Source organism: Haliotis rubra, unplaced genomic scaffold, assembly GCF_003918875.1.
Source record: "Haliotis rubra isolate DU_JTF1 unplaced genomic scaffold, ASM391887v1 Scf1101, whole genome shotgun sequence".
In the NCBI taxonomy this organism is placed as follows: Eukaryota; Metazoa; Mollusca; class Gastropoda; order Lepetellida; family Haliotidae; genus Haliotis; species Haliotis rubra.
The window spans coordinates 72,221-87,431 of record NW_025765006.1 but is presented as its reverse complement, the minus strand read 5'-3'; the positions used below and the strand labels follow the sequence as shown (position 1 = coordinate 87,431).

Below are 15,211 nucleotides of genomic sequence, written 5' to 3'. Positions count from 1 at the left end.
ATAGACATAACAATATTTGGTACACCTACAGAATACCGGATACCCACCAGCCATATTGCTTAATGTCCCATCACCCTAACCCTAACCTTAACCCTAAACCTTACCCTAACCCTAACCAAAAGTAAACTCGCATGGTGGAAGGTATCCGGTATTCTGTAATCTTACCCACTATATAATACATATAAAACATTTGTAGAGCATGTAATATTCACCTCAAAGATGCTCTGTGGCTTTAGCGAAGACATCGTTACCCCGTTTACCCCAAACTGCTTGTAAGGCAAGAGGGTAAACAGTCATATGACCATCTTATCCCAGGTACAGATTCACTTCTGGCTGAACAGTCAATTTTGAACATGCTCACATGTCTAAGGTTAGACCACATCCGCATCGTTGTTGAACAACATAATGTTTGTCTTCCCAACAGATTTGTTCCTCATGAATCAAAACTCAAATGAAATACGAAGGACTGACTGAGTTTGGTTTTACGCCGCTTTTAGCAATATTCCAGCAACATCACAGCAGGGGACACCAGAAATGGGCTTCACACATTGTACCCATATGGGGATTCGAACCCGGGTCTTTGGCGTGACGAGCCAACGCTTTAACCATTAGGCTACCCCACCGCCCAAAATACGAAGGAGATGCATTATAGTAGTTTTAAACTTACACCTATTCTGTATTTATTCACACATGTATGTATGGAGATACACATGAACAGATTCTGTTTAGTGTTACTGTCATAGCTGTTGTATGAACATGGGGTTTGGTAGCCTAATGGTTAAAGGGTTTGCTCGTCATGCTGAAGACCCGGGTTCGATACCCCACATGGGTGCAATGTGTGAAGCCCATTTCTGGTGTCCCCTAGTTGCGGGTATAGTAACGTGCAGTATCATTGGACAAAACACTGTGACTACGTGTCCCAGTTCACCCAGCTGCAAATGGGTACCTTGTGAGGATGAGACTGTGTGATAACTCGTTGCGCCTAACAGGCTGCATGAGTTGGTTAAAAGAAGGCCAGAAAAAAAGACATCCGTTGATCAAGGGAACACTCAAGCACCTTGAGCACGTACTAGTTGCATGGATATGTATATAAATATTCTATCGCCATATAAATATTCTATGATCATCCCACAGTATAAACATGACTGTATGAACATGAGTTTGATATGTTTTTATTTCAATGCCATTCAATATAGCTGACTGCCAGCACGCACATGGAGTGAATGCATTTGAAGTACTTCATGTGAAGCAAACTTGCCTGAGTGGCTAATACACCACAGTGACCTTTGCCATAATCCCACCAACACTTCCCTACCCTGTGTATCAACATAAAATTACAGGTTTCAGTTGTATTATGTTACAACAATTACATCGTCAGATGTCCATGATGAGAATTAAGAGACCAGATGTCCATGATGAGAATTAAGAGACATGAAGAAAATACAATATAAGAATGCCACTATCGATTACAAACATAGATGAGAACAGTATGGTAACAGATCTGTTGACAGTTTAAGAATTTGCTAGTTTTCTTTAAAAATGAATGTGTTTTAGCCAGTATATGACTTCAGGCCCACGGAGGAGCTGGTGTGTCTGAAGACTTCCCGTTGGCATCCATGTTTGCCCAGGTCCGCACCCTCAGGTTCGCTGATGGCCCAGATGAAGTCCACGAACGCTCCGTTGCACGTATGGAATATGCGTAGTCGGTCAAGTCTAGTCTGTAGGGACTGTGTATCATGATGTATTGCTCTACAATGTGGTCTAGAGAAAGGTCTGTGTGGAGTTTTGTCTAATATTAAAAGTATAAATAAGATTTCAAGTTGAAGGTCAGACCCAAAAATATTTCTTTTTCTAGAACAAATTTCTGAACTTTTCTGTTTGAAGACAAGATTGTATAATAATGAGAGCTTATTATTTCTTTTGATGTAGCCAGATGTATTGTCATTCATTATACAGACATTTATGTATGTATACATTGTGCAAATATGATTCTTGTAACACTGTATATGAATTTGATTTATGATGTCTTAGTGAATCGTTATTGTGATGAGGGAGGAAGTTGTTCTTGTGATGTCATAGCACATTGTTCTTGTGATGTCATAGCACATTGTTCTTGTGATGTCATAGCGCATTGTTCTTGTGATGTCATAGCGCATTGTTCTTGTGATGTCATAGCACATTGTTCTTGTGATGTCATAGTGCATTGTTCTTGTGATGTCATAGCACATTGTTCTTGTGATGTCATAGTGCATTGTTCTTGTGATGTCATAGTGCATTGTTCTTGTGATGTCATAGTGCACTGTTCTTGTTACATCTTAGTGAATTGTTCTTGTGATGACAGAGAGCATTAGTCTTATGATGTTTTAGAGTGTTGTTTTCATGCCACAATGTGGTGATTTCATCATGACTCACAAATCTGGACCACTGGCATCACTGCCCACTATACCCACAACTTGTAAAAGGAACAAACAATGCTGATTGTTAGTGGAATAGTGTACACAGTAGAATATGAAATCAGCCTCCCATTGGATAAAACATCGTATCAGACGGTCAGCTGCCATTATTTGGTTCCTGTCACATTCTCATATTGTTAAGCACTGGTTTGTCTGACTCAATTTGTTTCAGGTCATCATCTTATAGCCCAAATATCACTGACTGCTACATAAGAAAATGAATTCTGTATTACGATTAGAACGCTGGCACAAGACATTTGGTATTTCTGGAACTATCGTAGTCAGTATATGATACAGACCTTTAGATATCGCTGTATCTATACAGAGGACATATTCAATGATGTAGAGTATGCTACAACCAGTGCTAGATAGCTATTCAAAAGTATGCATATTCAAATGTCCTTGAATTGCAGAATACAGAGGTCCAGTTGAGCAATAACTCAGTGACTTGTTATTACTAAAAGTTGGTCACATGGCCTCTATAAAGATTATATACAAAAATCACTATTCCTAGCTGAAACTTAGTAGTTCAAAGTCTGTGTGAAATGGTATAATAAGAAGAGAATATTTATTGCAAACATGCTGCATATCAATACTCCTCATAGTTGTCACTGAATTTATTGAATATTTAATGTACAATTTACGATGTACAGTAGATCAGCACCTTTGAATGGAGCACTCTGTTATTTTGATTGTTTATATATATTCAGTATTTTATACAGATTATTTTATACAAATCCAATGAATAAAAAGACATATTTTTGATTAAGTACTTTGTCCTTTGTCTTTATTCTTGTCTTGATTTGTAAAACTAAGTGTGTGAGTGAGTGAGTGAGTATGGTTTAACACCACTTTTAGCAAGATTCCAGCAATATCACCAGAAATGGGCTTCTCATATTGTACCCATGTGGGGAATCGAACCGAGGTCGAGGTCATAGGTATAATGAGCGCAAATTTGAACCACTAGGCTACTCCACTCCCCTAGTTAAATTGTGGTGACTTACTGTGGGTAAAGGATGTAGGAACCCTTGGACATAAAGTGCAGTTGACATTTGAAGCTGTGAAATGAAAAACCTTAGGAAATCATGAAGAAAATCATGATAGATAAAATAATTTGATAAATACAGTTATTGAAAGAAAGCTGACATTTATATTAAGGTCCATGAAATGGGTAAACATAACTGAGAGTTAGTACTTTCAAGTTTGTTAATGTCAGTTATTTATTCTCTCGCTGGGTTTCACATGCAATTTAATAGTTTATGAGTGGTATACATCTATGCTTGTCATACTAGGCGACTAATTAATGGGATGGTCTGGCTCGGTGACTTGGTGTGGTATCTTGATGGAGGAGGATGATGATCACAATATCAATCACTAGTTTGGTACAAACCCGACTGTTTCCAAGCTGCTGTGAAATAAGTTGGAATATTGCTGTGGTGTTCAACAGCAAACAATTGACTTTTTTCATCAGCCTTCCAAGAGCCCCATGTAGATTTTTGCCAGTAGATTGAACCATTAACACAGTTTTAATTGGTACACCCCTACAGTTTCGAGTGTGAATCTTCATCTAATGAAAATGTTTCAAATATGAAAATGGTGATTTGGTTGTTAAAGACCTTTATTTCTTTAAAAAGTATGCAGTCCATCAAAATGACAGGTATCCTATTTTCCGCCTGTAGGGCTTCTGGGGTGTCTGCAAAAGAACACAAAACTGTAATAATTACCTACCCTTCTCACATATAAATTAGCTAGCTCTCAAAACACCAAGTCATGTTCCATTCCAACAATGACTTATGTTATTTCATCCTTTGAATGGAGCTTGATTGGTGAAATCAAACTATTTTTGGGTCGTTCTTTTGGTTGTTGTTGCGAGAATAAGAAAACAAATTACAAGTATTTGGCAATGCTTGATCTGAGCTTTGTTTGTTGTTTAAGGACAAACTCAGCAATATGTAAGCTATATGGCGATGATCTGTAAATAATCGAGTCCAGACAATCCAGTGATCAACGTCATGAGCATCGGTCTACGCAATTGGGGTACGATGGCATGTCTCAACAAGTCAGCGAGCCTGACCACCCGATCCCGTTAGTGGCCTCTTACGACAAGCGGGGGTTACTGAAGATCAATTCATATCCGGATCTTCAAGGATCTCCTGATCTAAGACGTTAATTGGGTATACAGACCGATTCAGAAGCAGACCATTCAAGATGCCCTCTTGAATTGAAAAGAATGGAAAAGTTGTCAAATCCCCAGGTTTCTCACCTGGACCACAGCATCCTTACAACTTGGAGGAGGAGTGAAGATGTCAGCACCGGCAGCTGTGTGTGTGATGTTCTGGACCCATACCGTCTCAAACACAGACACTGAAAACATGGTTTTAATATCTGCAACCCATCTTTGTGTGTGTGCCGTGTAAACAAATGGTCACGACGATGGTAGGAACTCGCATTTATACAGATATATGCAGTGCCTAAGTACTCGCCCTATATTTGAACTAATTTCCGTTAACGAAACATTAGAACAATTTTGATTGTAATGAAGATTTTGATTAGTGCAAAGATCCTGTACTAAATCCCAACTAAAGCTGTTGGGAAGCCTAACTCTGATGTTTCAACAATTGGACCAATGTGAGATTCGAACACTGTGTGTACTGACAAAAATTCAATAGGCATTTGTCCATCCCATATCGTTAACTTATCGCACCTATAAAACACGATTGAAATGCAAGAATTGCAGTTTACCTCCGTCCTGGTCGGTGCCATACGTGTCCACTAGAACTGGTTGCATGAAGTAGGTGTAGGTGAGTTCAGTGGTCAGGTTGCCATCCTCCCATTTGAACCTCTTTGTTGGCACCATATTTGGGAGGGAACCGAGAGGAGACTTGAGCCATATTTCCTGTGTAATGTCTAAATACAACAAAGCCAAGTGTTAAAAAATGACCTCGTCTACACGTCTTGGAGGACATGTTCAGTCCATGTTGGAAGTTTGCATTCTGTAGCCCAAAACAAGGCGAGGTTAAATGAAGAATGGACGTGTATGCACGAGTGTGAGGTTGCTTGTGGTGGATTTGTAGCGCTTGCCCACTAAGATACCACGATGTGGAATACCCTTCTCTCGGTCTATGGGTGAGTGAGTATGGTTTTACGCCACTTTTAGCAATATCCCAGGAGGCGGGGGACACCAGAAACGGACTTCACAGATTGTACCTATGAAGGGAACCGAACCAGGGTCTTCGGCTGACGAGCAAACGCTTTAACCACTAGGCTACCCTACCGATCCCCCAGCCTACTGAACTTGTCTCGGTCAGTATTCCTGAACACCAGAGCGCTGTGCTGGGTAAAACATAACCTTCTTTCAAAGTCTTATGGTCTGACGCCGTCAGGGACTCGAACCACTGACCTTTCATTCCTCTGAATAGAAGCTCTATCCACTGTCCCACTGGTGTCCCTGACCTATGTGTAACAATAGAGTATAATGTACCTGTGGATGTGGCCATGGTGTTCAAAGATAAAAAGGAAGAATAAAGGATGCGATCGTAGGATCCTGACACGTGCAAGGGACGCAACTAGGTTACCGGTTTCCTCTTGATAACGGTCCGCTCGGTAAGGCAGTGCAATTGCAATTGTATTACTGTGTCTTGGGTGATGGTGAAACTTCTAAAAGTAATGACTTACTTTGGGCGGTGGGGTAGCCTACTGGTTAAGCGTTCGTTCGTCACGCCGAAGGCCAGGGTTCGATTCCTCACATGGGTACAATGCATTAAGCCCATTTCTGGTGTCCCCGCCGTGATATTGCTGGGGTATTGCTAAAAGCGGCGAAAACCCCAACTCACTCACCGACTTACTTGGCATACACGCCTTCTTGAAGGGTTCGTCTAGGGTCAGTTTCACACACGTTACTTTGCCATCGACTGCAACCACATCATACAACGTCTCCTGAAGAGGAACCATTGTGTGACATGTTTGTAAATCAACATAATACCATAAATTGAACACTCGTTAGACAACCCATAATCAGGGGTGCATAGGCAGAAAACTGTCATTTGGTATGCCAAGTAAATCCCTATTCACTACATGCTACTTAATGGATTCATTTTCTAAAATCAGCATAACCACCTCCAGCTTCAGAGAAAGCACATACTGGGAGGAATTTGTGTACTTTAAATATATCATATCCATGCATGTAAGTGAAGCGATCATCTTGGACCCGTGAAGATCCGGGTTAGAATTGATCTTCAGTAACCCATGCTGGTCGTAAGAGGCGACTAACGGGATCGGGTGGTCAGGCTCGCTGACTTGATTTATGGATGTCACTGTATCCCAATTGTGTAGATCTATGCTCATGATGGCAATCATTGGATTGTCTGGTCCAGAACCCATTATTTACAGACCGCTGTCATATAGATGGAGAATTGCTGAGTGCGGCGTTAAACAACAAACAAACGATAATCTTGAACAATTAGAAGCCACTGTTACTTACGTTGGGATAGTCGTAGAGGCGGGATGTCACGAATGCTTTTCCGTCCGTTTGTCCAGACTCTTCTCTCGCTATCATTCTCCTATCTTCGTCATAGAACACCTTCTCCGTGCTCTACGATACACCGACATAAAGTAAGATAACGTTGCATACCTGTTGGGTTTAAATTAGTTCCCCGTATATGTCGAGCAATATGACAGCAGATCCAGCATTTGGAGTTTAGATTTGACAAATTATGTCTACGAAGATTTCCATAAGCGACCTGCCAAACTTCGTCTAAAGACTTTTTTTTAATGACGCTAACTGCAATCTGGTCCTCACTGAAACTTTCAAAAAGGTTAATTGTAGACATCAATTTAGTTGTGTGATATTTGTACATGAAAAATGAACTTGCCTTTGCGTGTGTTTGTGATGGGTGTCATCGTTGGAGCAGGATACGCTTACCTTTTGCGAGCACATGACATTGCCTATTTAGTGATTCATGAACACGTGCTTGTGATATTGTCGGAACAATACAATCGACTCTGCTCTTAGTAGAGAAATCTTATGATAATGGAGGTTTTTGTGGCATGTAACCATTTAGCATTCTACCACGTAATTATGCGAGAGTAACAATTTCTGGTGCTATTCAACTACAGCTATAGTTGTTATTATATGATATTTTATACTAATGCAATAAGATAAAGATGCAATGGGTAATTTTCTAATCTATTTTAGAATTTACGTGATGAAACATATGTTGTTTGAAATGCAGTTTTACCGTGACCTAAGCTAACAACCGACCTTAATGCAACATAACGAAATAGTAAAATACGAAACACAGCGAGATGATGCAAACCTCGTGTGGGGGTGAATACGTGCTTAAGGGTTGACTGAATGTTAGATCACTGTATTTAAAGCTTTGTGTCCATACTCGTTTATTAACTTTCGCGAGCTTACCTGGAATGAATCAGTTCTTATCATATTATTCACTTGAATGTTATACGTTGAGGTAAACTAGGGATTAAGCCCGCGTTCAAGATCATTGTGAGGGGCGGTGGGGTAGCCTAGTGGTTAAAGCGTTCGCTCGTCACGCCGAAGACCCGGGTTCTATTCCCCACATGGGCACAATGTGTGAAGCCCATTTCTGGTGTCCCCCGCCGTGATATTGCATTGATATTGAATATATAACTAAACTCACTCACTCACTCAAGATCATTGTACATACATAGTGACGTGGACAGCATATAGTTTCACATTAAACTATAGTTGTAACGTTTGTAAGGTGGTGGCCCGTTCAGAACTGTAATATTCATTTGTAGAAATTAGGAACACCGCCGACAACAGCTCCAAGTTATTTTGGATCATACTTTATTTTGTATGAATGTATTTTGGTAACATATTCATTCCAGTCAAGGCTCTACTTCATTTGTCTAAGGTATACTCACGTCCGTCAGGTGAGATCCAAGAGGTGTGTACTCCCCTCGAAGCTTGGCAGCAATGCAGTTGAACTGTTTCCCAAGACATCCATCAAACTGGGAGTCAGAAGGTAACACATGGACCAGCACCAAATAATATATAACTAGCAACATGACGTCGCACAGACCTTTAACATGGTATATTTTGAGGTGTCTTATCTGACATGTTTGTAGGTCTGGAATGTGAGATAAGGTGAGGTGAGGTGAAATTGGGTTTAACGTCGTATTTGAGAATATTTCGCTCATATGACGACGTGCATGCGTGTGTACGTGTATGTGCGCCTGCTTGTACTAGCCCAGACTTAAGCTGGTTTCATAGTGCTAGCCCACTGAGATACCATGCCGCAGTGAAGCACTCAGACACATTATACTGACTCCGAGCCGACCAGTCCTTGTTGCAGGGACTAACAAGTACCATATTTTAACGTCTTTTGGTATGACGCGGTCGGGGATCGAACTCGCGACCTTACGATCTCCGGGCGGACGCTCTAACCACTACACCACGGAGGCGGTCTGTCAGATTAGGGACAGAAGGACTGTGTATAGTGTTGGTACTGGTAACAATAACAGAGTACCCATGATACCCCAAAAATAATGAAAACGTAATATTTGTATTAGACTGCTAGTAAAAGGTGTAGATGCATGTGTGGTAGATATTAATATAATGGAACTTAAAGGTCAGAATAGTTTGTGTAAATATATGCTAGATGAAGAGTGAATGAGTATGGGTTTACGCCGGTTTTAACAATATTCTAACAATATCATGTCGGGGGGACGCCAACAATGGTGTGACCATGTAGGGAATCGAACCTGGGTCTCCGGCTGACGAGCAAACGCTTTTATCACTGGGCTGAGATGAAGACACGGATACTACATGGATACCCATGAAGCATGAATACTACACATGAAAGAAAAGGATACCTAATATAGTAAAATACTGTTGATAAACATGTAATCTTGGTGAAGCGATAGAACATGGAAGTTACGAGAGTTGACATGGAAGAAGTAGGTGTAAACATAAGGAAGATCTCCGTGTGTGAATAATAGGGGTGGGTATTGCAGAGAATATTCATATTGCGATATATTGCGATGCGAAATCATGTATTGCGATATGCATTGCAATATATTGCATGAAGTATTTTTAAACAAAAACTGCTTATAATCGAGTTACTGCTTGATTTATAGAGCAAAAACACAACGAAATCACTATGCTTGATTAAGCTTTAATAACAAATTTTATCATGATAAAATAAAAATGTGAATAATATTTGGCACAAATGAAACAAGGAAATATCCGAAGATTTCCGAGTGTTACGACGTTTTCCCGAATGCATGTCAAAATACCGGTTTTCCATCAGCGTATCGCAATACGTATCGTTTTCATGTCTGAACCGGTATATACCGGTAAACCGGTTATATTGCGCAGCCCTAGTGTATATGTGTGTAAGCGAGTGAGAGAAGTTAGGCTGGTGGTTAAAGAGTCCGCTTGTCACGTGCAGACACGTATTAATGTATAATAAATACTGTGACTTCATTACTACACATGAAAGAAACAGTATTTTAGTTCAGCATCCTCTTTGACGTGAATATTACTAGTCACTGAACCAAGTTCACTAATTTTGATACTGAAACTCGTGGAAATACTTCACCCCAAAATTCAAAATGTTGACATAACGTTTATTACACTAATCATGTACAATGTAGTCATGGAAACAGTATTCTCCATGTTGCCTCCTCTCAAAATGCCAGGTACCCAACGTTCCGTCTGTTTTGCTCTTGGGTATCCTGAAAAACAATCAACACAAACCTTATACGGTACCGTTCTCAGAAACAGCACATGTATTTAACTCTTGTCAAATCATATTAACAGTGGCGCAACCATTTAATCTTTCGGGTAGAGTGTGGACTGTTCTTATTCATCAGCTGAATGTCAGTTAGTTGTGGCTTGTTTTCGAGTCTGTTGCTGACGTCTGAAGGGACACGAGAACATCTTTTTGCTACTAATCAGTGTCCACTTCTGGGCAAATCTGAGACACCTCAGAAATTATACTTGTATACCTTAGACGGTTTCTGAAGCAACCATTTAGAGACAGATGCCTTCCGGAAACCGATGCCGTCAGTGGATAATAAAAGGTATGGAATAAATAGTAAATGCTCTCGTGTCTCACCTGGAACACTGCATCCTTACAGCTTGGAGGAGGAGTGAAGATGTCAGCACTGGCCGCCGTGTGCGTGATGTTCTGGACCCATACCGTCTCAAACACAGACACTGAAATACAGATATAGTGAGTGGATAGTGGTTTACCCTCAAGTCAGCAACATACGACACTATGGACGTAAATTGTAAATAGTCGAATCTCAGCGGAACAAGACGAAGGCGGCACGAAACATAAAATTTGGGTCCGAAGACAAGACACAATTTGAAAATACAGGACCCCATCCTGTCTTATGCTACTGGTGTCTCTCATTCCGGGGCATGCCCATGAAGGACATGCAATCAGAACAACTAAAACTAACTATACAAGTTAAACACGTTAACGTTCAGAAACAGGAAGTTCTTGGCCAAACCTCGGACGCATCTTTAGATCTGCATTGCCTTTGGTGGTACTTTGGACGGCAGCCCAGTAACACAGGAATGATTTTGATACAGCTAAATATCACGTTTCACCAGAAGTATCCTTTAAACACGACATATTGAGGTAACCCACTCTTCATGTGGGGAATCGAACCCGTGACGAGCGAACGCTATAACCACTAGACTACCCCACCGCCCCATATCTTGTTCAACAAAAAGCATAACATACTACTGTCGAAGAAACTGCAGGTGCTGCGAGCAGGTCTACTTATGTGAGATTCAAACATTGTGTTGGTCAGCAAACGAAATGGTCCCCTAAGTGGCACCTATAAGCAAGCAGACCAAATAACAAAACATTTGATAATCCAAGAACTGAAATATACCTCCGTCCTGGTCGGTGCCATACGTGTCCAGTAGAACTGGTTGCATCGTGTAGGTGTAGGTGAGTTCAGTGGTCAGGTTACCAACCTCCCATTTATATCTGTTAGTGGGCACCATGTTTGGATAGATTCCTATCACAGACTTCCCCCATATTAACTGTGTATTTTCTGAAAAGATAAAGAATACAACAACAAAAAAAGACTCGGACTATTTGTCCAGTCTGAGCGTGGACATTACATTGAGTAGACTGGAACATTATGTATCGTATTTAAGATATAAAGAGTTTGTTGTCCTACAGATATTCAATGCAGTTTGAATACATTATGATAGGGCAATCTGTTTGTTTGTTGTTTAACACCACCAATATTCCAGCTATATGACGGCAGTCTGTAAATAATCGAGTCTGGACCAGACAATCCAGTGATCAACATCATGAGCATCGATCTACGCAACTGGGATACGATGACATGTGCCAACCAAGGCAGTGAGCCTGGCCACCTGATCCCGGCTTACGACAAGCATGGGTTACTGAAGACCAATTCTAACCCGGATCTTCATGGGTCAGGGCAATCTGTACCCAGTAGTATGGTGACACAACAGTCTGCTCTGAAGGGTTGTAATAGATAATTTTATTGCAGTTGCCGTCGTGAGCATTGAGGGCTTTTGGATAATTCGTATCCTACCTGGTATGCACACCTTCTTGAAGGGTTCGTCTAGGATCAGCTTCACACATATCTCTTTGCCATCAATTGTAACCACATCGTACAACGTTTTCTGGTGAGGAAAGTTTGTTATCTATGGAGGTTTGTTTGTATATCAAAACCAGGAGATATTAAAAAGGGGAAAATTCACCAATACGTGTCGCAGATTATTGACATAACACATGGTACACTTGTGTTATTGACACAACGCATGGTACACTTGTGTTATTGACACAACACATGGCACACTTGTGTTATTGACACAACACATGGAACATCTTGTTCACTACACTGGGGATAAGCAGTTTCTTATTCATGGACTGAGACGAAATGTGATGCAGTTAAATCCAGCAGTTCACTCGCTCACTGGGCTTCACCCACCCTGTGTGGGGATACGAAACAAGGCTGTAGTTCTTATTCATGGAAGAGTATGGGTGAGTGAGTGTGGATGTACGTCTGTTTTATCAGTATTCCAGCAAATATCGCTGCGGGGGGCAGCAGAAATGGGCTTCACACATTGTACCCATGTGTAGAATTTGAACCCGGGCATTCGGCGTGACGAGCAAACGCTTCAACCACTAGGCTAACCCCGGTAGTGTATGGCCTTCTTTAACATGTTGCCAACTCCTTCCGAGCATCAAAAAAACACATTCTCGGTGATATATTGTTTAGAATTTTTATGACATTATATAGTTTAAGGTGCATGTGATATTTCAAATTGATAATCTTACAGTTCAGTTCACTGTTTACTTACGTTAGGATAGTCATAGAGACGGATTGTCAGGAATGGTTGTCCGTCCGTTTGTCCAGACTCTTCTCTCGCTATCATTCTTCTGTCTTCGTCATAGAACACCTTCTCCGTGCTCTACGGTACATCAACATAACGTCAGAGAACACCTTCTCCGTGCTCTACGGTACATCAACATAACGTCTCCGTGCTCTACGGTACATCAGAGAACACCTTCTCCGTGCTCTACGGTACATCAACATAACGTCAGAGAACACCTTCTCCGTGCTCTACGGTACATCAACATAACGTCAGAGAACACCTTCTCCGTGCTCTACGGTACATCAACATAACGTCAGAGAACACCTTCTCCGTGCTCTACGGTACATCAACATAACGTCAGAGAACACCTTCTCCGTGCTCTACGGTACATCAACATAACGTCAGAGAACACCTTCTCCGTGCTCTACGGTACATCAACATAACGTCAGAGAACACCTTCGGTACCGTGCTCTACGGTACATCAACATAACGTCAGAGAACGGTCATCAACATAACGTCAGAGAACGGTCAAATGTCTACACCATGCTGTCATTTAATTATCGGATATTTACATAGTGCACACATCCACACAACTAGAACATGCTCAAGGCGCTGGAGTGTTTCCTTGATCAACGAATGTCTTCTTCTGGCATTCTTTTAACCAACTCAACTCCCTGGGGAGTATTCAACTTATGCAGTCTGTTAGGCACAGCGAGTTATCACACAGACCCATCCTCACAAGGTACCCATTTGCAGCTAGATGAACTGGGACACATAGTCACAGTATTTTGTCCAATGATACTGCACGTTACTATACCCGCAACTAGGTGTCTGCACGTGTTCGTGTGTCCACCATCTGGTCACCTACCATCGGATGAGTGGGTTCTTTTAAGTGCACAGGGTTGTGTACTGCACACTATAGGTTTGTGACAACACTGAAAGAGCCTGCAAGTAATGTTAGCTCCAAGGTTTTTACACCTGGGATCGATCCAGGTACCTTTCGCTTACTAACGCAGCGCTTTAGACAGCTCGACCACCTTGCCCCCATTTGACCAGTGAAAGGTGAAAAATACATACAGCTGTTGATACAGTTTTGTACCGTGGAGAAGGTTTTCAGTATTGAAAGATTATGTAATGAAAACACTACCGCATACATATACCAGGTGCAGATGCAATACATCAAGGTAACTTAAGTCTCGATTTGGTATTTGGAAGTGGTTGGGATTAGTCCCTCACTACCTAACCCGTTCATTTTGAAATAAGGAATCGTCTTGAGCTTACATGCAAATGATTAAGTCTAGTATCTAGTGTGTGTAAATGAAATAAATATCAGATAGTCAGTCGAGAATAGATGACTATAAAAGTGACAGCAAACATGTCACTGAAATTGTGACTCAAAGCATACCGATGATGACACATTAGAAATACCTTGGGAATTAAAATGTCATTCCATTTCGTAGTTCAAGGATAGGAGTTTATTTGACACCAGCATAGACTCACTTCCGTCAGGTGAGATCCAAGTGACGTGGACAGCATATAGTTTCACATTAAACTATAGGTGTAACGTTTGTAAGGTGGTGGCACGTTCAGAACTGTAACATTCATTTGTAGAAATGAGGAACACCGCCGACAACGGCTCTAAGTTATTTTGGATCATACTTTATTTTGCATGAATGTATATTGGTAACATATTCATTACAGTCAAGGCTCTACTTCATTTGTCTAAGGTATACTCACGTCCGTCAGGTGAGATCCAAGAGGTGTGTACTCCCCTCGAAGCTTGGCAGCAATGCAGTTGAACTGTTTCGGTAGACATCCATCAAACTGGGAGTCAGAAGGTAAAACGTGGACCACCACCAAGTAATATAAAACGCTGACAGACCTTAACATAGTGTTTGAGGTATCTTATCTGGTGACCTTTGTGTAGGTCTGGCATGAGATATGGGACAGGTTGGATGTCTTTAGTTTGGTATGAATTAGAAAGAATAACGGATGCACAAGGAGTAGAAGATCAATAATAAAATACAATGTAATATAAAAGTAAAAATCGTTTTTGTTTTGCTTAACAGATAACGTTGGAATGGAAATTTATTAGAATGGATTATATATGAATCTCAGACGATGAAGTACGGGTGAGGTGAGGTGAGGTGAAATTGGGTTTAATCCAATCAAGTGACCTGCAGGAAAGGTAGGTAACTCGTGTTGTAGGTTGTTTGGTAGCTAGTGATCAGGGAAAGTGGTATTTCGCTTCATGTTGGATTAAACCTCGTGATGCTCTGTGTCCGTTATACCATTCCTATAATAATGAGCACGTGGTTCTGAAGTGTTGATGTTTCCTGCTCTCTGTATACTGGTTTCAATATGTCTGTTTATTCAGCAACATTACAACCATCCAATA

General features: G+C 41.0%; 2 protein-coding genes across 3 annotated transcripts in view; one reads left to right on the top strand and one right to left on the bottom strand.

Annotated features, from left to right (window-relative positions):
• The window catches only part of LOC124286659 (acyl-CoA dehydrogenase family member 10-like), a 38,429-nt gene extending 35,207 nt beyond the window's left edge, over positions 1-3,222 (top strand). The window contains 1 exon segment of the mRNA XM_046723062.1: positions 1,572-3,222. Within this exon segment, the coding sequence (XP_046579018.1) occupies positions 1,572-1,703 (132 nt within the window). The 3' untranslated portion in view covers positions 1,704-3,222.
• An 831-nt stretch (positions 3,223-4,053) lies between these two features.
• On the bottom strand, positions 4,054-14,738 carry LOC124286703. 2 transcript variants are annotated; one of them, XM_046723134.1, is made up of 7 exons: positions 14,638-14,738; positions 8,358-8,444; positions 6,934-7,044; positions 6,299-6,389; positions 5,196-5,360; positions 4,717-4,817; positions 4,054-4,146 (listed from the first exon to the last, which is right to left on the bottom strand). In XM_046723134.1, the coding sequence occupies exons 1-7, from the start codon at positions 14,701-14,703 to the stop codon at positions 4,099-4,101; spliced, it is 669 nt and encodes a 222-aa protein (XP_046579090.1). In that variant the 5' UTR covers positions 14,704-14,738; the 3' UTR covers positions 4,054-4,098. The 2 variants fall into 2 exon arrangements, with proteins under 2 accessions (XP_046579090.1, XP_046579083.1); XM_046723127.1 differs by lacking the exons at positions 4,054-4,146; positions 4,717-4,817; positions 5,196-5,360; ... (1 more) ...; positions 6,934-7,044; positions 8,358-8,444 and adding exons at positions 10,048-10,172; positions 10,556-10,656; positions 11,346-11,510; positions 12,027-12,117; positions 12,799-12,909 and having other exon boundaries at positions 14,551-14,730.
• Between the last annotated feature and the right edge of the window lie 473 nt (positions 14,739-15,211).